The sequence below is a fragment of the Mobula hypostoma genome, chromosome 13, assembly GCF_963921235.1.
Source record: "Mobula hypostoma chromosome 13, sMobHyp1.1, whole genome shotgun sequence".
Taxonomy (NCBI): domain Eukaryota; kingdom Metazoa; phylum Chordata; class Chondrichthyes; order Myliobatiformes; family Myliobatidae; genus Mobula; species Mobula hypostoma.
In genome coordinates, this window is record NC_086109.1 from 49,867,904 (window position 1) to 49,891,635 (window position 23,732).

At 44.8% G+C, this 23,732-nt stretch overlaps 1 protein-coding gene across 1 annotated transcript in view; it reads right to left on the reverse strand.

Moving 5' to 3' along the window:
- LOC134355327 (tubulin alpha-8 chain-like) overlaps positions 1-23,732 on the reverse strand; it is a 71,785-nt gene that overhangs the window by 27,059 nt on the left and 20,994 nt on the right. Inside the window, exon 2 of the mRNA XM_063065090.1 lies at positions 14,030-14,252. Within this exon, the coding sequence (XP_062921160.1) occupies positions 14,030-14,252 (223 nt within the window). The remainder of the gene's footprint in view (positions 1-14,029; positions 14,253-23,732) is intronic.

The window sequence follows — 23,732 nt, forward strand, 5'->3', positions numbered from 1 at the left end:
TGGCAAAAGAATAAATCACCCGTGGCTGACAAGAGAAATTAGGGATAGTATCAATTCCAAAGAAGAAGCATACAAATTAGCCAGAAAAAGTGGCTCACCTGAGGACTGGGAGAAATTCAGAGTTCAGCAGAGGAGGACAAAGGGCTTAATTAGGAAGGGGAAAAAGGATAATGAGAGAAAACTGGCAGGGAACATAAAAACTGACTGTAAAAGCTTTTATAGATATGTAAAAAGGAAAAGACTGGTAAAGACAAATGTAGGTCCCCTACAGACAGAAACAGGTGAATTGATTATGGGGAGCAAGGACATGGCAGACCAATTGAATAATTACTTTGGTTCTGCCTTCACTAAGGAGGACATAAATAATCTTCCAGAAATAGTAGGGGACAGATGGTCCAGTGAGATGGAGGAACTGAGCGAAATACATGTTAGTGGGGAAGTGGTGTTAGGTAAATTGAAGGGATGAAAGGCAGATAAATCCCCAGGGCCAGATGGTCTGCATCCCAGAGTGCTTAAGGAAGTAGCCCAAGAAATAGTGGATGCATTAGTGATAATTTTTCAAAACTCGTTAGATTCTGGACTAGTTCCTGAGGATTGGAGGGTGGCTAATGTAACCCCACTTTTTAAAAAAGGAGGGAGAGAGAAACCGGGGAATTATAGACCGGTTAGCCTAACGTCGGTGGTGGGGAAACTGCTGGAGTCAGTTATCAAAGATGTGATAACAGCACATTTGGAAAGCGGTGAAATCATCGGACAAAGTCAGCATGGATTTGTGAAAGGAAAATCATGTCTGACGAATCTCATAGAATGCTAAGAGGATGCAGGGTGACTTGGATAAGGGAACTCGAGGTAAAGGAGGTAGTGACCATAAAGTGCTACACATGCCCTTACACTTCCTCCCTTACCACCATTCAGGGCCCCAAACAGTCCTTCCAGGTGAGGCATCACTTCACCTGTGAGTTGACTGGGGTGATATACTGCGTCCGGTGCTCCCGATGTGGCCTTTTATATATTGGTGAGACCCGACACAGACTGGGAGACCACTTTGCTGAACATCTACGCTCTGTCCGCCAGAGAAAGCAGGATCTCCCAGTGGCCACACATTTTAATTCCACATCCCATTCCCATTCTGACATGTCTATCCACGGCCTCCTCTACTGTAAAGATGAAGCCACACTCAGGTTGGAGGAACAACACCTTATATTCCGTATGGGTAGCCTCCAACCTGATGGCATGAACATTGACTTCTCTAACTTCCGCTAGGCCCCACCTCCCCCTCGTACCCCATCTGTTACTCTTTTTTATGCACACATTCTTTCTCTCACTCTCCTTTTTCTCCCTCTGTCCCTCTGAATATACCTCTTGCCCATCCTCTGGGTCACCCCCCCCCCCGTCTTTCTTCCCGGACCTCCTGTCCCATGATCCTCTCGTATCTCCTTCTGCCTATCACCTGTCCAGCTCTCGGCTCTATCCCTCCCCCTCCTGTCTTCTCCTATCATTTTGCATCTCCCCCTCCCCCTCCAGCTTTCAAATCCCTTACTCACTCTTCCTTCAGTTAGTCCTGACGAAGGGTCTCAGCCTGAAACGTCGACTGCGCCTCTTCCTATAGATGCTGCCTGGCCTGCTGCGTTCACCAGCAACTTTGATGTGTGTTGCTTGAATTTCCAGCATCTGCAGAATTCCTGTTGTTTGCGTTTAAATTCACTACTGCGAAGCCTCTTCCGGTGATGCCTACACCAAAGAAGTTTAGATCCTCTCTTCGACGGGAGTTCAGTGAAACCATCTCTCACTGCTCCCCATCTGTGATTTCTTCGGCTCTTCAACTTTTCGACCAGACTTTGACTCAAACTCGCTATCACAGCCATGTATCCTTTCTTGGAACGTGCCTCCGTCGCCAACTTACTCCAGTTGGCTTTAGGATTCGTTTCCAAGCCTCTCAATTTGGACCTTCTGAGGATCCCAGGTACTCACATTTCATTGACTCTGCCTCTCGCCGCTTCTCCCGTCAAGCTCTGAAGGCGACGCTTTCCGCCATGAGGAGGTACTTAGTGTCCCTATCCCAGACCCTTCCACACCTTCGGGACACTTTCTTCGCCGTCTGTAATGGTCCTACCCACTATTTCATCCTCCGTCGGATCCACGCCTGCAATCGCCGTTTCTTTGACTTTGTCATGTTAGGCAAAGATCGCAAGATCTTACATCTACGGAGTCCAGAGCCTGCCGGCCCCGACGCTAGCAGGCATGAACTTTCGGTTGCGGCCCCTGCCGTTGGTCTCGGCGGCTCCAACACCTCAGGACATATTCAAAACCCGGACTCCAGCAACGACCATGGAGACATTCAAAGCGATCGCGCAACCACCAACTGCGACTCCAGCCTTGAACTCCAGGCCGGGTCTTTATGTGCTGCTGTTGTGACTCCCGTCTCCCCTTCCCCCACCACCACTCCGCAGCCCCGTCTTCCTCAGATCCCACCGTCAACTCCTGGGCCCTCAGAGGCTCCATCTTCCTCTCACCCCAACCCTCCCCTCTCCATTGACACCCCCAGCCTCCCCCCTCCCCCCTCTGATCCCAGCTCTCATCCGTGCCGGGTCTTTACCATCCCCTCCGACCTTCAACTGTTGGAGGCAGAACGCTCTGTTCTCAGTAAGGGCCTCACGTTTGTCCCCCTTCGCCCACACCTCAGCGAGTTCCGTGTTCGCCATGATGCGGAACTTTTCTTCCGCCGTCTCCGTCTCCGAGCCTACTTCTTCGGCAAGGACTCTTCCACCCCCACCGATGACCCCTTCTCCCGTCTTCAACCCTCCTCTTCTTCATGGACACCCCGCTCTGGTCTTCTGCCTGCTCTGGATCTCTTTATTGCTAACTGCCGACGGGACATCAACCGTCTCGACTTCACCGCATCTTGTCCCCATTCCAACCTCACTCCTTCGGAACGCTCTGCTCTCCACTCCCTCCGCACTAATCCTAACATTATTATTAAACCCGCCGATAAGGGGGGTGCTGTTGTAGTCTGGCGTACTGACCTCTACCTTGCCGAGGCACAGCGACAACTCGCGGATACCTCCTCTTATTTACCCCTCGATCGTGACCCCACTAAGGAGCACCAGGCCATTGTCTCCCACACTATCAATGACTTTATCCGCTCAGGGGATCTCCCATCCACTGCTACCAACCTTTTAGTTCCCACACCCCACACTTCCCGTTTCTACCTCCTACCCAAGATCCACAAACCTGCCTGTCCTGGCCGACCTATTGTCTCAGCTTGCTCCTGCCCCACCGAACTCGTTTCTGCATACCTCGACACGGTTTTATCCCCCCTTGTTCAATCCCTTCCGACCTATGTTCGTGACACTTCTCACGCTCTTAAACTTTTCGATGATTTTAAGTTCCCTGGCCCCCACCGCTTTATTTTCACCATGGATGTCCAGTCCCTATATACTTCCATCCCCCATCAGGAAGGTCTCAAAGCTCTACGCTTCTTTTTGGATTCCAGACCTAATCAGTTCCCCTCTACCACCACTCTGCTCCGTCTAGCAGAATTAGTCCTTACTCTTAATAATTTCTCCTTTTGCTCCTCCCATTTCCTCCAAACTAAAGGTGTAGCTATGGGCACCCGTATGGGTCCTAGCTATGCCTACCTTTTTATTGGGTTTGTGGAACAATCTATGTTCCGTGCCTATTCTGGTATCTGTCCCCCACTTTTCCTTCGCTACATCGACGACTGCATTGGCGCTGCTTCCTGCACGCATGCAGAACTCGTTGACTTTATTAACTTTGCCTCCAACTTTCACCCTGCCCTCAAGTTTACCTGGTCCATTTCCGACACCTCCCTCCCCTTTCTAGATCTTTCTGTTTCTGCCTCTGGAGACAGCTTATCCACTGATGTCTACTATAAGCCTACTGACTCTCACAGCTATCTGGACTATTCCTCTTCTCACCTTGTCTCTTGCAAAAACGCCATCCCCTTCTCGCAATTCCTCCGTCTCCGCCGCATCTGCTCTCAGGATGAGGCTTTTCATTCTAGGACGAGGGAGATGTCTTCATTTTTTAAAGAAAGGGGCTTCCCTTCCTCCACTATCAACTCTGCTCTTAAACGCATCTCCCCCATTTCACGTACATCTGCTCTCACTCCATCCTCCCGCCACCCCACTAGGAATAGGGTTCCCCTTGTCCTCACCTACCACCCCACCAGCCTCCGGGTCCAACATATTATTCTCCGTAACTTCCGCCACCTCCAACGGGATCCCACCACTAAGCATATCTTTCCCTCCCCCCCTCTCTCTGCATTCCGCAGGGATCGCTCCCTACACAACTCCCTTGTCCATTCGTCCCCCCCATCCCTCCCCACTGATCTCCCTCCTGGCACTTATCCGTGTAAGCGGAACAAGTGCTACACATGCCCTTACACTTCCTCCCTTACCACCATTCAGGGCCCCAAACAGTCCTTGCAGGTGAGGCATCACTTCACCTGTGAGTCGACTGGGGTGATATACTGCGTCCGGTGCTCCCGATGTGGCCTTTTATATATTGGTGAGACCCGACGCAGACTGGGAGACCGCTTTGCTGAACATCTACGCTCTGTCCGCCAGAGAAAGCAGGATCTCCCAGTGGCCACACATTTTAATTCCACATCCCATTCCCATTCTGATATGTCTATCCACGGCCTCCTCTACTGTAAAGATGAAGCCACACTCAGGTTGGAGGAACAACACCTTATATTCCGTATGGGTAGCCTCCAACCTGATGGCATGAACATTGACTTCTCTAACTTCCGCTAGGCCCCACCTCCCCCTCGTACCCCACCTGTTACTCTTTTTTATGCACACATTCTTTCTCTCACTCTCCTTTTTCTCCCTCTGTCCCTCTGAATATACCTCTTGCCCATCCTCTGGGTCACCCCCCCCCCGTCTACCTCCTGTCCCATGATCCTCTCGTATCCCCTTCTGCCCATCACCTGTCCAGCTCTCGGCTCCATCCCTCCCCCTCCTGTCTTCTCCTATCATTTTGCATCTCCCCCTCCCCCTCCAGCTTTCAAATCCCTTACTCACTCTTCCTTCAGTTAGTCCTGACGAAGGGTCTCGGCCTGAAACGTCGACTGCACCTCTTCCTATAGATGCAGCCTGGCCTGCTGCGTTCACCAGCAACTTTGATGTGTGTTGCTTGAATTTCCAGCATCTGCAGAATTCCTGTTGTTTTTTTTTAGTGACCATAATATGATAAGTTTTAATCTACAATTTGAGAGGGAGAAGGGAAGATCGGAAGTGTCAGTATTACAGTTGAACAAAGGGGACTATGGACTCATGAGGGAGGAGCTGGCCAAAGTTGACTGGAAAGATACCCTAGCAGGGATGACAGTGGAAAAACAATGGCAGGTATTTCTGGGAATAATACAGAGGGTGCAGGATCAGTTCATTCCAAAGAGAAAGAAAGATTCTAAAGGGAGTAAGGAGCGACTGTGGATGACAAGGGAAGTCAAGGACAGTATAAAAATAAAAGAGAGGAAGTATAACATAGCAAGGATGAGTGGGAAGCTGAAGGATTGGGAGACTTTTAAGGAGCAACAGAAGATAATTAAAAAGGCAATACGGGGGGAAAAGAAAAGGTACAAAGGTAAGCTAGCCAAGAATATAAAGGAGGATAGTAACAGCTTCTTTAGGTATGTGAAGAGGAAAAAATTAGTTAAGACTAAAGTCGGGTCCTTGAAGAGAGAAACGGGTGAAATTATTATGGGGAATAAGGAAATGGCAGATGAGCTGAACAGGTACAAACAATCTCCCAGATGTAATAGTGGCCAGAAGACCTAGGGTAACAGAGGAACTGAAGGAAATTCGCATCAGGCAGAAAATGGTGTTGGGTAAACTAATGGGACTGAAGGCTGATAAATCCCCAGGGCCTGACGGTCTGCATCCCAGGGTACTTAAGGAGGTGGCTCTAGAAATCGTGAATGAACACATGGGTAAACATTTTCCAATGTTCTATAGATTCAGGATCAGTTCCTGTGGATTGGAGGGTGGCTAATGTTATCCCACTTTTTAAAGAAAGGAGGGAGACAGAAAACAGGCAATTATAGACCAGTTAGTCTGACATCAGTGGTGGGGAAGATGCCGGCATCAATTATAAAAGATTAAATAGCGGCATATTTGGATAGCTGTAACAGGATAGGTCCGAGTCAGCATGGACTTACGAAGGGGAAATCATGCTTCACTAATCTTCTGGAATTTTTTGAGAATGTAACTATGAAAATGGACATGGGTAAGCCAGTGGATATAGTGTACCTGGACTTTCAGAAAGCCTTTGATAGGGTCCCACATAGGAGGTTAGTGGGCAAAATTAGAGCAAATGTTATTGGGGGTAAGGTACTGACATGGATAGAAAATTGGTTGTCAGACAGGAAACAAAGAGTAGGGATTAATGGGTCCTTTTCAGAATGGCAGGCAGTGACTAGTGGGGTACCGCAAGGCTTGGTGCTGGGACCACGGCTATTTACAAAATACATTCATGATTTAGATGAAGGGATTAAAAGTAACATTAGCAAATTTGCAGATGACACAAAGTTGGGTGGCAGTGTGAAATGTGAGGAGGACGTTATGAGAATGCAGGATGACTTGGACAGGTTGGGTGAGTGGGCAGATGCATTTTAATGTGGATAAATGTGAGGTTATCCACTTTGGTGGCAAGAACAGGAAGGCAGATTACTATCTTGATGGTGACAAGTTAGGAAAAGGGGAAGTACAAGATCTCGGTGGCCTTATTCATCAGTCACTGAAAGTAAGCATGCAGGTACAGCAGGCAGTAAAGAAAGCTAATGGCATGTTGGCCTTCATAACAAGGGGAGTTGAGTATAGGAGCAAAGAGGTCCTTCTGCAGTTGTACAGGGCTCTGGTGAGACCACACCTGGAGTATTGTGTACAGTTTTGGTCTCCAAATTTGAGGAAGGACATTCTAGCTATTGAGGGAGTGCAGCATAGGTTCACAAGGTCAATTCCCAGGTTGGTGAGACTGTCATATGTTGAAAGATTGGAGCGACTGGGCTTGTATACTCTGGAATTTAGAAGGATGAGAGGGGATCTGATTGAAACATATAAGATTATTAAGGGATTAGACACGCTAGAGGCAGGAAACATGTTCCCGATGTTGGGGGAGTCCAGAACCAGAGGCCACAGTTTAAGAATAAGGGGTAGACCATTTAGAATGGAGTTGAGGAAAAACTTTTTCACACAGAGGATTGTGGTTCTGTGGAATGCTCTGCCTCAGAAGGCAGTGGAGGTCAATTCTCTAGATTCTTTCAAGAAAGAGTTAGATAGAGCTCTTAAAGATAGCAGAGTCAAGGGATATGGGGAGAAGGCAGGAAAAGGGTACTGATTGTGGATGATCAGCCATGATCACAGTGAATGGCGGTGCTGGCTCAAAGGGCTGAATGGCCTACTCCTGCACCTATTGTCTATTGCCATTTCCAGTATCTCCAAGCCTGAATGCTTGAAACCAGAGCAATATAGTTCTGAATTGTCTTAGCAATTATTTCTCATGAACTATTACTGACAAAAATCACTGCTTTTTAAAAAGAAACACATGGAACTGATGTTATTTAAATACTGTTCACTCTAAACACAGTGTAATGTCCAACAGCCACACGTGCACACGATTGACACTAGTTAGAAACTGTTCAGTGACAATATCCTGCTCCCATTAAGCAGCAGTGTCCCAAATAAACAAAGGGAATCCCACCTATTTTCTCCTTTTTTTGTTCTTTTAAGCATTGTCCCATATTAACAGCTGCCCCAATTAACCAATGGCCTAATTAACTGGAATCCACTGTACATATAATTCAGAAGTGTGAAAAAATTCATTCTTAGGAAGGAATGAGAGAGAAGATAAACTAACTGACACAACTGTAAGAATTGCAGAGGAATATAGTGTGTATAACTTCAAGAGATAGAGCATGTTAACAGGCCCTTCTGGTCTGGCCCAATTACACCCATGTGACCCATTAACCTGCTGACCCCTACCTCCTTGGAATGTGGGGTAAACCAGACCACCCAAAGGAAATCCATGTGGTCCATGGGGAGAACATACAAACTCATTACAGGCAGCAGTAGGAACTGAACCTGGGTCACCACAGGTGTAATTGAGGGTGGTGAATCTGTGGAATTCACTGCCATGGATGGCTGTGGAGGCCAAGTCATTGGGTATATTTGAAGTGGAGGCTGATGGGTTCTTAATTATTTAGAGTTACAGTGTGGAATAGACCCTTCCAGCCCAATGAGCTGCACCACCCAGCAACCCCCCATTTAATCCTAGCATTGTCACACTACAATTTACAATGGCCAATTAACCTACTAACCGGTACATCTTTGGACTCTGGGAGATAACCAGAACACCTGAAAGAACTCCACACGCACACAGGAGGGAACATACATCTTACAGATGCCACTGGAGTCAAACTCCAATCTCCAACAACCCAAGCTATAATACCGTCACATTAACCGCTGTGCCACTGTGGTGCCCCACAGTAGCAAGGATTACAGAGAGAAGGCAGAATGGGGTTGAAAGGGACAATAAATCAGCAATGGTGGAGCACACTTGGCCTAATTTTGCTCCTGTGACTTATGGTCTCATGCTGACCACTATGCTACTGTGCCATCTACATATGGAATGTGGGCTTAAATCTTCAGAAATGTCAAGACATGTTGAGAGAACAGCTGGTGAGCCACATGGGATCTTCAGTCACATAAATACAGCTACAAGTACAAATGAAGGAAAGCTTCATAAAACAAAGGCCTGACAACAAATGGAGAACTGCCTTCTGTTCTGGATATAGAGGCCCCAGGGAGGGTACAGCAAGAGGTTTGTCAGGATAGTTGCAGGGATGTTCAGCAGCAACATTAAACAACAACAGCTTGGGTTATTTCCTGTGGAGCAAAAAAGTTGTACGAGATCATGTCTGTCGTGGATAGGATGAAAGGAGGGAGCAGATGGTGTAAAAGGACTGGGGACAGAGCTGGAGTGAAAGACAAAGGGTTACAAGGGGAGGGAGGACTCTTTTTTTCTATTCATTCATTCGTCCCTCTCTACTAATCTCCTTCCTGACACATATCCTTGCAAGTGACAGAAATGTTACACCTGTCCATTCACCTCCTCTCTCACTCCAGTCAGGGTGTCAAACAGTCCTTCCAGGAGAGGCAACACTTCAGCTGTAAACCTGTTCGGGTGGTCTATTGTATCCAGTGCTCCCGATGCGGCCTCCTGACATAGACTGGGGGACTATTTTGTCGAGAACTTCCACTCCAATCACCAAAACCGTAATTTCCCAGTGGCTAACCATTTTAATTCCTATCCCCATCCCTATTCCCTTTCCACGTTGGTCCATGATATCTTCTTCTGCCACGACAAGGCCACTCTCAGGGGTCAATGATGGGGCCGCTTCTTTTCACATTATATGTCAAATGATTTGGATGACGGAATTGATGGCTTTGTGGCCAGGTTTGCAGAAGATAATGATAGGTGGAGGGACAGGTTGAGGAAGCAGGATATCTGCAGAAGGATTTAAATGGATTAGGAGAATGGCAAAGAAGTAGTAGATGCAGTGGTGAGAAGTGTATGGTCCTGCGCTTTGGTAGAAGGATAAAGGTGTGAACTATTTTCTAAATGGGAAGAAAATTCAAAAATCTGAGGTGCAAAGGGACTTGGAGTCCTTGCAGATCGAGTCAGTAGTAAGGAAGGCAAATGCAATGTTAGCATTCATTTTGAGCAGACTAGAATACAAAAGCAAGGATGAAATGCCAAGGCTTTATAAGGCATTAGTCAGGCCGCACTTGGAATATTCCGAGCAGTTTTAGACCCCTTATCTAAGAAAAAATGTACTGGAATTGGAGATAGTTCAGAGAATGTAAATGAGAATTATCCCAGGAGTGGAAGTGTTAACATATGAGAAGCATTTAATGGCTCCGGGCCTGTACTTGCTGAAGTTTAGAAGAATACGGGGTATCTCATTGAAACCTATTGTATATTGAAAAGCCTAGACAGAGTGGACGTGGAGAAAATGTTTCCTGTAGTGGGGGACTCCAGGACCAGAGGGCACAGGCACAGAGTAGAAAAACATTCATCATAAACAGAGATGAGGAATTTCTTTTCTTCCAGAAGGTGCTGAAATTGCAGCAGACAGCTGTGCAGAGTATACTTAAGGTGGAGTTTGATAGGTTCTTGATTAATCAGGGTATCAAAGGTTATGGGGAGAAGGCAGGAGAATTAGGTTGAGAGATAATAAATCAGCCACGATGGAATGGCAGAGCAGACTTGATGGGCCAAATGACTTAATTCTGCTCCTATTTCTTATGTTTTGATGGCCTTCCAGCTCTTCAAGTCGTGTCACCCAGCAGCCCACCAATTTCACTGTAGCCCAACCATAGGACAATTTACAAAGACCAGTGCCGCTAACCAGTATGTCTTTGAACTGTGGAGGAAACCCATGCACACAGGGGACGGAACGGACTAACTTGCTTACAGAGGACTGGAATCGCATCACACTAACAGCTATGTTGCCATGGTACCCATAATACTTCTTCCCTAGATAGAGAATCCCACAGATTCATTATTCTTTGGAAAAGCAGTTTCTCATCATCTGTCCTAAACCTATTCCCCCATATCTTGAGATGATGTCTCCTAGTTTTACTCTCACTTAGCAGTGGAACAACTTTCCTGCTTCTACCTTATCTAGCCCTTTCATAATTTTATGTTTTTGTAAGATCCCTTCTCCTTTTCTGAACTCCAGCAAGTATAGTCCCAGGCAACTCAATCTCTCATCTCCAGAATCAACCTGGTAAACCTCCTCTGCATAGCCTCCAAAGCCTTAAGGAAGGAGACCAGGACTGCATGCAGTACTCCAGGTGCAGCCTTACCAGTACCCTGTACAATTGCAGTATAATCTCCCTGCTCTTAAATTCAATCCATCTTGCAATGAGGCCAACATTCCATTTGCTTTCTTGATAACCTGTCACTCCTGCACAAGCACTGCCAAGACCCTCTGCACAACAGCATGCTACAATCTTTCAGGCTTTCCCCTGCACAATCCTTGCAGATTTGAGGCAAACCACACATTTCACTATGCAGTATGTTTCAGGGTATGTGACATAAAAGTAATCTTCATTGTACAGTGCAAACAGTGGATTTACAGTGTGTGGGGGGGGGGCGTGGAGGGAGGGGGTGTTAATAATCCAGAAATCCTAGCAGTACAGCACCAAAGTCCCAAGAGGTTTACTCTAATTCAGTCAATCCCAGAATGATAGGTGAAAACCAACATAGGTTGGAGGACCACTTTGTCAAACACCTCCACTTCATCTGCCAAAAGCAGGGCTTCCTGAGGCCAATTATTTCAATACCAATCCCCATTCCTGTTCCAACATGTCGGTCAATGTCCTCCTCTTCTGCCATGATGAGGTCACTCTCAGGTTGGAGGAACAACGCCTCATATTTCGTCTGGGTAACATCCAATCTGATGGCATAAACATCGACACCCCACTCTGGCCACCTCACCTGCCTATCACCTCATTCCCTTTCTCCTGTGGTCCACTCTCCTCCCTTATCAGATTCCTTCTTCTCCAGCCCTTTACCTCTTCCACATATCATCTCCAGCTTCTTTCTATCCCCTCCCCTACGCACCTACCTTTCCCTCACCTAACCACCTATCACCTTCTAGCTTGTCCTGCTTCCCCTTCCCCTCCCCACCCCACCTTTTTATTCTGGCATCTTGCCCTCCCTTTCCAATCCTGATGAAGAGTCTCGGCCCAAAACTTTGATTGTTTATTCATTTTTGTAGATAATGTCTGACCTACTGAGTCCCTCCAGCATTTTGTAGGTATTTCTAGCATCTACAAAACCTATTTTGTTTAATACCAGAGCAATGATGGGATTTGATTTTATTCTCTGGAGTATTACTCTAAACCTCCAGATTACTGGTCCAGCAATTTAACGAATTGTGAGACTATTTCTAAAACAGTGGAATAATTTCTCACAGGGATTGGATGACAGAAGGTGATGAGTCATTTGCAGAATGGCAGAGTTTAAGTACCAGAGTGACACAAGGATCTTTGCTTGGTCACCGATTAATTGTAGCCAGATATTAGATGCCGTTCAGTTGTTTGAGATCATGGACACAAAGGTAGGTGGGAATGTGATCTGTGAGATAGGTTATAAGCTGCAGGAGATGAAGGTGAAGGTGTCAGAACACAATGAGGATGTCATCTGCTACAAAAAGCAGGATCTCCCTGTGGCCACTCATTCCCATTCCAACATGTCGGTCCATGAGCTCCGCTACTACCTCAATGAGGCCACTCTCAGGTTGCAGGAACATCTCATAATCCATCTGTGTTGCCTCCAACCTGAAGGTATGAACATTGATTTCTCTAACTTTCAGTAATTTCTCTCCCCTCCTCCTTCAATTCTACATTCTGGCTCCCCTCTCACCCTTTCACTTCTCACCTAGCCATCAGCTCCGCCCTCTGATTTCTCCTTCCCTTTCTCCCATGTTCATTCTCCTCTCTCATCAGATTCCTTCAATCAATCCTCTTCATTTCTTACTTCAACCCCCTTCTCCTCCTACCTTTCCCCTCTCTTGGCCTCACCTATCACCTGCCAGTTTGTACTCCTACCCCTACCTTCCATCTTCTTATTCTAGCTTCTGCCTGCTTCCTTTCCAGCCCTGTTGAAGGGTCTCAGCACAGAATATCAATTGTTTATTCATTTCTATAGTTTCTCCCGAATTTTGTGTGTGTTGCTCAAGATTTTCAGGATCTGCAGATTCTCAAATTTTCAACGTGGCTGATCAAGATTAACCATTCTATTTAAAAATGGAAATGCATTTTTTTGAAAGAAAGATGAGGGTGGTGAATCTCTGGAATTCATTGCCATGGATGGCTGTGGAAGCCAAATCATTGGGTATGTTTAAAGTGAAGGTTGATTCAAAAATGGAGAAGTTTTTTTTTTGTCAAGAAATATGAGGGTGTTGAATCTGTGGAATTCACTGCCATAGACAAGGAATGACGGAATGACATTAGCCATGGTAAAATGGCAGGACAGACTTGATGGGCTGAATGGCTTAATGCTGTTCCTATGTCTTGAGGTCTTCTACAGGTTGATTTACCGGTTGAGTCTGTGGTAAAGAAGGCAAATGCAATGTTGGCATTTATTTCAATGGGAATAGAACATAAAAGCAAGGAGATAATGCTGAGCCTTTATAAGACACCAGTCAGGCAGCATTTAAGAATATTGTCAACAGTTTTAGGCACCGTATCTCAGAAAGGATGTGTCGTCATTGGAGAGAATCCAGAGGAGGTTCACGAGGATAATACTGGAAATGAAGGGGTTAACATTTGAGGAGGATTTGGCAGCTTTGGGCCTGTACTCACTGGAATTTAGAAGAATGCTGGGGGATCTCATTGAAATCTACCGAATGTTGAAAGGACTAGACAGGGTGGATTGGAGAGGATTTTTCCTGTGGTGGGGGTGTCCAGAACTATAGAGGGCACAGCCTCAATATTGAAGGGCAATCCTTTAGAACAGAAGTAAGGGGGAACTTTTTTTAGCCAGGGAGTAGTAAATCTGCGAAATGCTCTGCCATAGTCTGTGGTGGAGGCCATCCATGCATATCTTTAAGGTGGAAGTTGATAGTTTCCTGATCAGACAGGGCATCAAAGGATATGGTGAGGATGCAGGTGTACGTGGTTGAGTGGGATCCTGGATCAGCCATGATGGAATGGGGGAGCAGACTCGATGGGCTGAATGGCCTAATTCTGCTCTTATGTCTTATGGTCTTATGACGGAATTACAGAGCAGACTCAATGGTCTAATTGTGCTCTTGTGGTGTTATAGTAAAGGTCGGTGCTCAGAGGAATTCATACGGCTTTTTAAATGCATCATTAAAGTTATCATGCAAGTTATAGCAAGCAGCGCAGCCCACAAGCAGTTGGTTAGCCTTCATTATAAAGAAAATGGAGGACAAGATCAAGCAGGTCTTGTTGTTGAGCTTGCACTTTACCTATCACTGATGGCTCTAGGTCCACAAAGACTGCACGAGGAACACGCCTTCCTGCACTGGTCTCGCTGAAAAAGGTGCTGAAAGAGTCGTCCACTCTGCCAGTAACCTTGGTGCCCACCGCATTTCCATCTGGTTCGATTCCATGCTCCAGACAGTACAGCTCCCAGCATGCGTTGCCAATCTGGACACCCGCCTGCCCAATGTGGATGGAGATGCACTCTCTCTGTTGTTGGAAGTTCAAGGTTCAAAGTAAATTTATTATCATAGTATGCATACACGCAGAAAATAAAAGCATTGTCATGTGGTTCAGACCAAACATCAGAATGGGGAAGAAATGTCATCTAAGCGACCTGTACCATGGAATGATTTTGGTGCCAGATGGGGTGGTTTGAGTATCTCAGAAACTGTTGATCTCCTGGGATTTTCACACAACAGTCTAGAGTTTACAGAGAATGGCGTGAAAAACAAAAAAACAAAAAATCCAGTGAGTGGCAGTTGTGTTGACGAAAATGCCTCGTTAATGACATGGATCAGAGGAGAATGGCCAGACCAGATCACCCTGACAGGAAGGTGACAGTCACTTAAATAATGACGTATTACAACAGTGGTATGCAGAATAACATCTCCAAATACACATCTCTCCAAACCTTGATTACGACAGTAGAAGAGCACAAGCATACACTCAGTGGCCACTTTCTCAGGTTCAGGAGGTACTTAATAAAGTGGCACTGAGTATATTTTACCCTATACTACCTTGAGATTCATTTTCTTACAGGTATTTACAGGAAAATAAAAGAAATACAATGTAATTTATATATAAAAAAATAAACTACACATACACTATAGATAAACAGCCAGTGCAAAAGAAGACAAACTGTGTAAATAAAATAAATAATAGTGAAAACATATAAAGAGTCTTTGAAAGTGAGTCTGTAGATCAGTTCAGAGTTGTGGTGAGTGAAGTTATCCACATCAGTTCAGGGGCCTGATGGTTGAAGGGAAGTAACCACTCCTGAACCTGATGGTGTGGGACCTTGGGCTCCTGTGCTTCCTTCCTGATGGCAGCAGTGGGATGAGAACATGACCTGGTTGTTGGGGTCCTGATGGCAGCAGTGGGATGAGAACATGACCTGGTTGTTGGGGTCCTGATGGCAGCAGTGGGATGAGAACATGACCTGGTTGTTGGGGTCCTGATGGCAGCAGTGGGATGAGAACATGACCTGGTTGTTGGGGTCCTGATGGCAGCAGTGGGATGAGAACATGACCTGGTTGTTGGGGTCCTTGATGATAGACGCTGCTCTCTCGTGGCAGCACTCCTTGTAAATGTGCTCAGTGGTGGGGTGGTGGGAAAGGCTTTGCCTATGACAGACTGGGCTATATCCACCACTGTTTGTAGAGTTTTCCATTCCTGGGAATTTTTATTTATATACCAGGCTCTGATGCAGTTAGGATATTTCCCACTGTGCATCTATAGAAACTTGTCAAAGGTTTTTTTTACACAAACTTCTAAGAAAGGAGAAGTGCTGTCACACCTTCATTCTGATGGCACATGTGCTAGTCCCAGGCTAGATCCTCTGATTTGGAATTTAAAGCTACTGACCCTCATCACTTCCAATCCCCTAATTAAATTCTGGCTCATAGACCTGTTAGAGTGATTTTTTAGGTAGATGATTCACCTACACTTAAGTGACTTTGGCCACCAGTCTTCTGTTTGACAAAGTACTGTGGATTGAGTTCACAACAATACATTTCCTAAAAGCTGTAAATATCGGAATACTAGCCAGACTCTGTGGATGGAAATGTGAAGTTTACAGGTAGTTTCGAAGACAGCCTTTATAAATACTTTATATAAATACTATACTTTATAAATATTAATTGTCCTCTATGTTAGCACATAAAATGCCAAATAAATGTATTGTGGATTTGACTTGAGCTCCTAAAGGCTATGAGTACCAGCCCAGACATGTTGTGTCAGGAGGAAAGGATGAAGTCAGAAGGTGTGATGTTCTGTATGTAGCTTCAGAAAGAAGCATTGCCTATGACTTTGTAAATAGCAATTGCCCTTTGTGTTTAGCATACAAATAGAGCCCACATTGAGCTAGCAGACCTTTCTACCGAAAGCGTCTCCATCTGTATGATGCCTGCTGTACCTTGTTGTGTCGAATAAAGAAGCTGCTTTGTATCTACCAGTAACTTTGTCTCTCTGGTGATTTCATCCATGCTACAACAGTTTCTTTCTCCTGCAGTCAATAATCAGCTCTTTGCTTTTGCTAATGAGTGAGTAACGTGAAGATGGAGGAAACAGCAATGCAAACAAATGGGGCAGCAGAATATGTTTTCATAGGTTGGCATGTTTCACAATTGCTGTCCTTGCCACCCTGGCTACAATTACCAGTCTTTGGCATTTTAAGCACACCCACCACACTGCATATGTGTAGCAGTTAGCACATCGCTTTTACAGTGTTAGTGATCACTAATCTCCTTGTGATCACGTGGTTTCAAAGTTCAAAGTTAATTAATTATCAAAGTACCTATGTCACCATATACATCTTCCAGATTCATTTTCTTGTGGGTATACACAGTAAATATAAGAAACACAATAAAATCAATGAAGGAACACACCCAACAGGATGGACAACCAATGTGCAAAAAACAACAAACTGTGTAAAAACAAAAAAGAAAAAGAAACAAATTACAATAATAATAATAAATAAATAAACAGTAAGTATCAAGAAATTGAGATGAAGTGTCCTTGAAAGTGAGTCTATAGGTAATGGGAACAGTTTAGTTGTTGGGGTAAGTGAAGATGAGTGAAGTTATCCCCTCTGGTTTCAGAGCCTGATGGTTGAGGGGATCCTCAAGCTCCTTCTCGTATTTTAAATACGTCAGGGTTAGTGAGTTCTGGGCATGCTACGTTGGTACCTGAAGCATGAGAACACTTGTGGGCTGCCCAGCACAATCATCACTGATTTGACTTGACACAAAAAAGATGCATTTCACTGTACTGTTACATAGAAACATAGAAAATAGGTGCAGGAGTAGGCCATTCGGCCCTTCAAGCCTGCACCGCCATTTATTATGATCATGGCTGATCATCCAACTCAGAACCCTGCACCAGCCTTCCCTCCATAACCCCTGATCCCTTTAGCCACAAGGGCCATATCTAACTCCCTCTTAAATATAGCCAATGAACTGGCCTCAACTGTTTCCTGTGGCAGAGAATTCCACAGATTCACCACTCTCTGTGTGAAGAAGTTTTTCCTAATCTCAGTCCTAAAAGGCTTCCCCCTTATCCTCAAACTGTGACCCCTCGTTCTGGACTTCCCCAACATCGGGAACAATCTTCTTGCATCTAGCCTGTCCAATCCCTTTAGGATTTTATACGTTTCAATCAGATCCCCCCTCAATCTTCTAAATTCCAACGAGTACAAGCCTAGTTCATCCAGTCTTTCTTCATATGAAAGTCCTGCCATCCCAGGATCAATCTGGTGAACCTTCTTTGTACTCCCTCTATGGCAAGGATGTCTTTCCTCAGATTAGGGGACCAAAACTGCACACAATACTCTAGGTGTGGTCTCACCAAGGCCTTGTACAACTGCAGTAGTACCTCCCTGCTCCTGTACTCGAATCCTCTCGCTATAAATGCCAGCATACCATTCGCCTTTTTCACCGCCTGCTGTACCTGCATGCCCACTTTCAATGACTGGTGTATAATGACACCCAGGTCTCGTTGCACCTCCCCTTTTCCTAAATGGCCACCATTCAGATAATAATCTGTTTTCCTATTTTTGCCACCAAAGTGGATAACTTCACATTTATCCATATTAAATTGCATCTGCCATGAATTTGCCCACTCACCCAACCTATCCAAGTCACCCTGCATCCTCTTAGCATCCTCCTCACAGCTAACACTGCCGCCCAGCTTCGTGTCATCCGCAAACTTGGAGATGCTGCATTTAATTCCCTCATCCAAGTCATTAATATATATTGTAAACAACTGGGGTCCCAGCACTGAGCCTTGCGGTACCCCACTAGCCACCGCCTGCCATTCTGAAAAGGTCCCGTTTATTCCCACTCTTTGCTTCCTGTCTGCTAACCAATTCTCTATCCACATCAATACCTTACCCCCAATACCGTGTGCTTTAAGTTTGCACACTAATCTCTTGTGTGGGACCTTGTCAAAAGCCTTTTGAAAATCCAAATATACCACATCCACTGGTTCTGCCCTATCCACTCTACTAGTTACATCCTCAAAAAATTCTATGAGATTCGTCAGACATGATTTTCCTTTCACAAATCCATGCTGACTTTGTCCGATGATTTCATTGCTTTCCAAATGTGCTGTTATCATATCTTTGATAACTGACTCCAGCAGTTTCCCCACCACCGACGTTAGGCTAACCGGTCTATAATTCCCCGGTTTCTCTCTCCCTCCTTTTTTAAAAAGTGGGGTTACGTTAGCCACCCTCCAATCCTCAGGAACTAGTCCAGAATCTAACGAGTTTTGAAAAATTATCACTAATGCATCCACTATTTCTTGGGCTACTTCCTTAAGCACTCTGGGATGCAGACCATCTGGCCCTGGGGATTTATCTGCCTTTCATCCCTTCAATTTACCTAACACCACTTCCCCACTAACATGTATTTCGCTCAGTTCCTCCATCTCACTGGACCATCTGTCCCCTACTATTTCTGGAAGATTATTTATGTCCTCCTTAGTGAAGGCAGAACCAAAGTAATTATTCAATTGGTCTGCCATGTCCTTGCTCCCCATAATCAATTCACCTGTTTCTGTCTGTAGGGGACCTACATTTGTCTTTACCAGTCTTTTCCTTTTTACATATCTATAAAAGCTTTTACAGTCAGTTTTTATGTTCCCTGCCAGTTTTCTCTCATTATCCTTTTTCCCCTTCCTAATTAAGCCCTTTGTCCTCCTCTGCTGAACTCTGAATTTCTCCCAGTCCTCAGGTGAGCCACTTTTTCTGGCTAATTTGTATGCTTCTTCTTTGGAATTGATACTATCCCTAATTTCTCTTGTCAGCCACGGGTGCACTACCTTCCTTGATTTATTCTTTTGCCAAACTGGGATGAACAATTGTTGTAGTTCATCCATGCAATCTTTAAATGCTTGCCATTGCATATCCACCGTCAATCCTTTAAGTGTCATTTGCCAGTCTATCTTAGCTAATTCACGTCTCATACCTTCAAAGTTACCCCTCTTTAAGTTCAGAACCTTTGTTTCTGAATTAACTATGTCACTCTCCATCTTAATGAAGAATTCCACTGTATTATGGTCACTCTTACCCAAGGGGCCTCTCAGGACAAGATTGCTAATTAACCCTTCCTCATTGCTCAAAACCCAGTCTAGAATAGCCTGCTCTTTAGTTGGTTCCTTGACATGTTGGTTCAAAAAACCATCCCGCATACATTCCAAGAAGTCCTCTTCCTCAGCACCCTTACCAATTTGGTTCACCCAATCTGCATGTAGATTGAAGTCACCCATTATAACTGCTGTTCCTTTATTGCACACATTTCTAATTTCCTGTTTAATACCATCTCCAACCTCACTACTACTGTTAGGTGGCCTGTGCACAACTCCCACCAGCGTTTTCTGCCCCTTAGTGTTATGCAGCTCTACCCATATCGATTCCACATCTTCCCGGCTTATGTCCTTCCTTTCTATTGCGTTAATCTCATCTTTAACCAGCAACGCCACCCCACCTCCTTTTCTTTCATGTCTATCCCTCCTGAATATTGAATATCCCTGAACGTTGAGCTCCCATCCTTGGTCACCCTGGAGCCATGTCTCTGTGATCCCAACTATATCATAATCATTAATAACAATCTGCACTTTCAATTCATCCACCTTGTTACGAATGCTCCTTGCATTGACACATAAAGCCTTCAGGCGCTCTTTTACAACTCTCTTAGCCCTTATACAATTATGTTGAAAAGTGGCCCTTTTTGATGCTTGCCCTGGATTTGTCGGCCTGCCACTTTTACTTTTCTCCTTACTACTTTTTGCTTCTACCCTCACTTTACACTCCTCTGTCTCTCTACACTGGTTCCCATCCCCCTGTTGTGAACTAACCTCCTCTCGCCTAGCCTCTTTAATTTGATTCCCACCCCCCAACCATTCTAGTTTAAAGTCACCTCAGTAGCCCTCGCTAATCTCCCTGCCAGGATATTGGTCCCCCTAGGATTCAAGTGTAACCCGTCCTTTTTGTACAGTCACGCCTGCGCCAAAAGAGGTCCCAATGATCCAAAAACTTGAATCCCTGCCTCCTGCTCCAATCCCTCAGCCACGCATTTATCCTCCACCTCATCGCATTCCTACTCTCACTGTCGCGTGGCACAGGCAGTAATCCCGAGATTACTACCTTTGCAGTCCTTTTTCTCAACTCCCTTCCTAGCTCCCTATATTCTCCTTTCAGGACCTCTTCCCTTTTCCTACCTATGTCATTGGTAGCTATATGTACCACGACCTCTGGCTCCTCACCCTCCCACTTCAGGATATCTTGAACACGATCAGAAATATCCCGGACCCTGGCACCAGGGAGGCAAACTACCATCCGGGTCTCTGGACTGCGTGCACAGAATCGCCTATCTGACCCCCTTACTATCGAGTCCCCTATTACAACTGCCCTCCTCTTCCTTTCCCTTCCCTTCTGAGCTACAGGCCCAGACTCTGTGCCGGAGGCACGGCCACTGTCGCTTCCCCCGGGTAAGCTGTTACGTAACCAGCAACAATGAATATTAATCAAGACAGGTTATATAAAAACAACCAGACATTTATTAAACGCATATAAACGATAAGGAAAAAAAAACAAAGGAAAACTTAAACCAGAGGTTAACAGGTACGCAGCCGTTCACCAACTCCACTTAGCTCTGGTTCTTAAAGCGTTAAATGCAAAAACAGTCCTTAAAGCGATACAGTCAGATATAGTTCTTAAAGCGATAACTTCGGAAGTCCGACAGTTTTACACATTCAATTGGGAGAGACTTCTCTGGAGAAGGAGTTCTTCACAGATGCACCTTTACTGCTGGTTCTGTCCACAGGATTCCCGATGCCGAAAATAAACAGTTTAAATCAACTGACCTTAAATTCCTTTAGAGAGAGAGAGCACCTTTTTGCATGAACTCATTGCCCTTTTGCAAGAGTTATCTCGATGCAGGTTCTCTCCAACGAAGACTCAATAAGGTCGATTCTTTATTAAACTGCCAAACGATGCCAACTTCTCTCGATCCTTCACTTTGATGAATTCTTCACTCTCCCTTCAAAACTGTCGGAATTGAGTAAATTGGCACTTCCAGCCACAAGTTTCCAGTCCAATAATACAATATCTTGTAAGAGAACGCACCTTCCATTTTAAAAATGAAACTGCGTCACAAAAACGAACATGCAACAGAAACGGAGGCACAACATGTTCTACCTGGAAATCTACAAACTCAAAAACTAACTGCGTCACCTGGGTCGACCCTTATATAGTCACGGGGCACATGTCATCACGTGACCTCACATTGGCGGGAAAATCACATTGGGTGACCTCCAAAAGACCACTACATCATTCTTACAAAAAAAAACAGATCTCCTTGAGCATATAACAGTACTTGTGACAAATAAAGCTAATCTTTCTTTCTTCTCCACTCCCTTTAGCTGGCTTCAGCTGCTTAAACAGGATCTCAAATGCTTTAAGTTACTAAACCAGCAGAGGTCGATAGGTTTTTTGTTAAGGCATCAAAGGTTACGGGAAGAAAGCAGGAGAATGGGATTGAGAGGGAAAATAAATCGGCCATGATGGAATCCATCATCCAGCATCAGGACATCTTCAAGAGGCAAGGCCTCAAAAAGGGAGCATCCATCATTAAGCACAGCCAGGATGTGCCCTCTTCTCTTTAATGCTATCAAGGAGGGGGTACAAGAGACTGCAGACACTCACTCAACATTTCAGGAACAGCTTCTTCACTTCCGCCATCAGATTTCCATATGGACAATGAACCCATGAACACTTTATCAGTATTTCTTCCCCTCTCTTTTTGCATTACTTATTTAATTTAATTTTCTTTATACACTTACTGTAATTTCTAATTTTTATTATTATATACTGCTGCCGCAAAGCAACAAGTTTAATGACATATGCCAGTGACATTGAACCTGATTCTAATTCTGAATGGTGAAGCATACTCGATGGGCTGACTGTCCGAAGTCTGTTCCTATATCTCCTGTGTTTGCAAATTTCTACAATTGATCTGGGGTTTAAATAGAAATATAGAAAATCTACAGCACATTACAAGCCCTTCAGCCCACAATGTTGTACCGGACATGTAACCTACCCTAGAAACTGCTTAGAATTACTCTACCGCCTAGCCCTCTATTTTCCTAAACTCCGTGTACCTGTCTAAGAGGCTCTTAAAAGATCCTACAGTATCTGCCTCTACCACCATCTCTGGCAGTGCATTCCACACACCCACCACTCTCTGTGTGAAAAACTTACCTCTGACATCCCCCTTGTGCCTACTTCCAAGCATCTTAAAACTATGCCCCATCATGTTAGCCATTTCAGCCCTGAGAAAAGGCCTCTGGCTATCCACACAATCAATGCCTATCCAAATAACATCCTTGTAAATCTCCTCTGCACTCTCTCTATAGTATCCATATCCTTCCTGTAATGAGGTGACCAGAATTGAGCACAATTCTCCAAGTGGGGTCTGACCAAGGTCTTATATAGCTGTAACATTATCTCATAGCAATAGATGACAAACAAATGGTCCTACATCAATGGTGGAATGACCCAGATGAAACTACATAGACAATGCCACAGACAATGGGTAGTTGAAACTGTCCAATGCATCACCAGCACTCGCCTACCCATCTTCAAGGACATATATTCAGAAAGGTGCTAGAAAAAAAAGTGAGCAATATCATGGAGGATCTCACCCACCCTGCTCATGGATTGTTTGTCCCACTCCCATCAGGGAGGAGGCTATGTAGCATCCACGCCAGGACCACCAGACTCAAAAACAGTTACTTACCCTAAGCAACACCTTCACCCCCTCACCCACCCCTCCACACCCCGACCACCACTACTTTATCATTTCCTGTCAGTCACCTTATGCACAGAAACTTCTATGCCTAGCATACTTTATGGACATACAATCAAGTTATGCATACAAGGTATCTTGTGTATTTATATTTATTGTGTGTTTTATTATTATTACTATTGTGTTCTTTACCTTGAGTGCTTTTTTACACTGCATTGGATCCGGAGTAACAATTATTTCATTCTCTTTACACTTTGTACAGGAAATGACATTAAACAATCTTGAAAATCGACAATGCATAGCTTTCCTGAGGCACTCATGCCTGCTGTGATTGGGTGGGATCTGGTGGTAGAACACCAAGGTAATTGTTGCTGGGGAATGTGAATAATTTAGACAAATGTGACAGATATTTTAAAAATAACATTCGAATCCAACAGTTCTACAGCAGCTGTAAACCAAAACACTGCAGATGCTGAAAATCTGAAATAAAAACAGAATTCTGTAAACACTCAACGTTTTAGGCAGTATAACATGGGAGCAGAAATAGACTATTCAGCCTATCAAGTTTGTTCTATCATTTGTTCATGGCTAATGTATTTTCACTCTCAACCCATCCTTCATACCACACCATTTCATGCCCTCAATAAACAAAAACCTATCA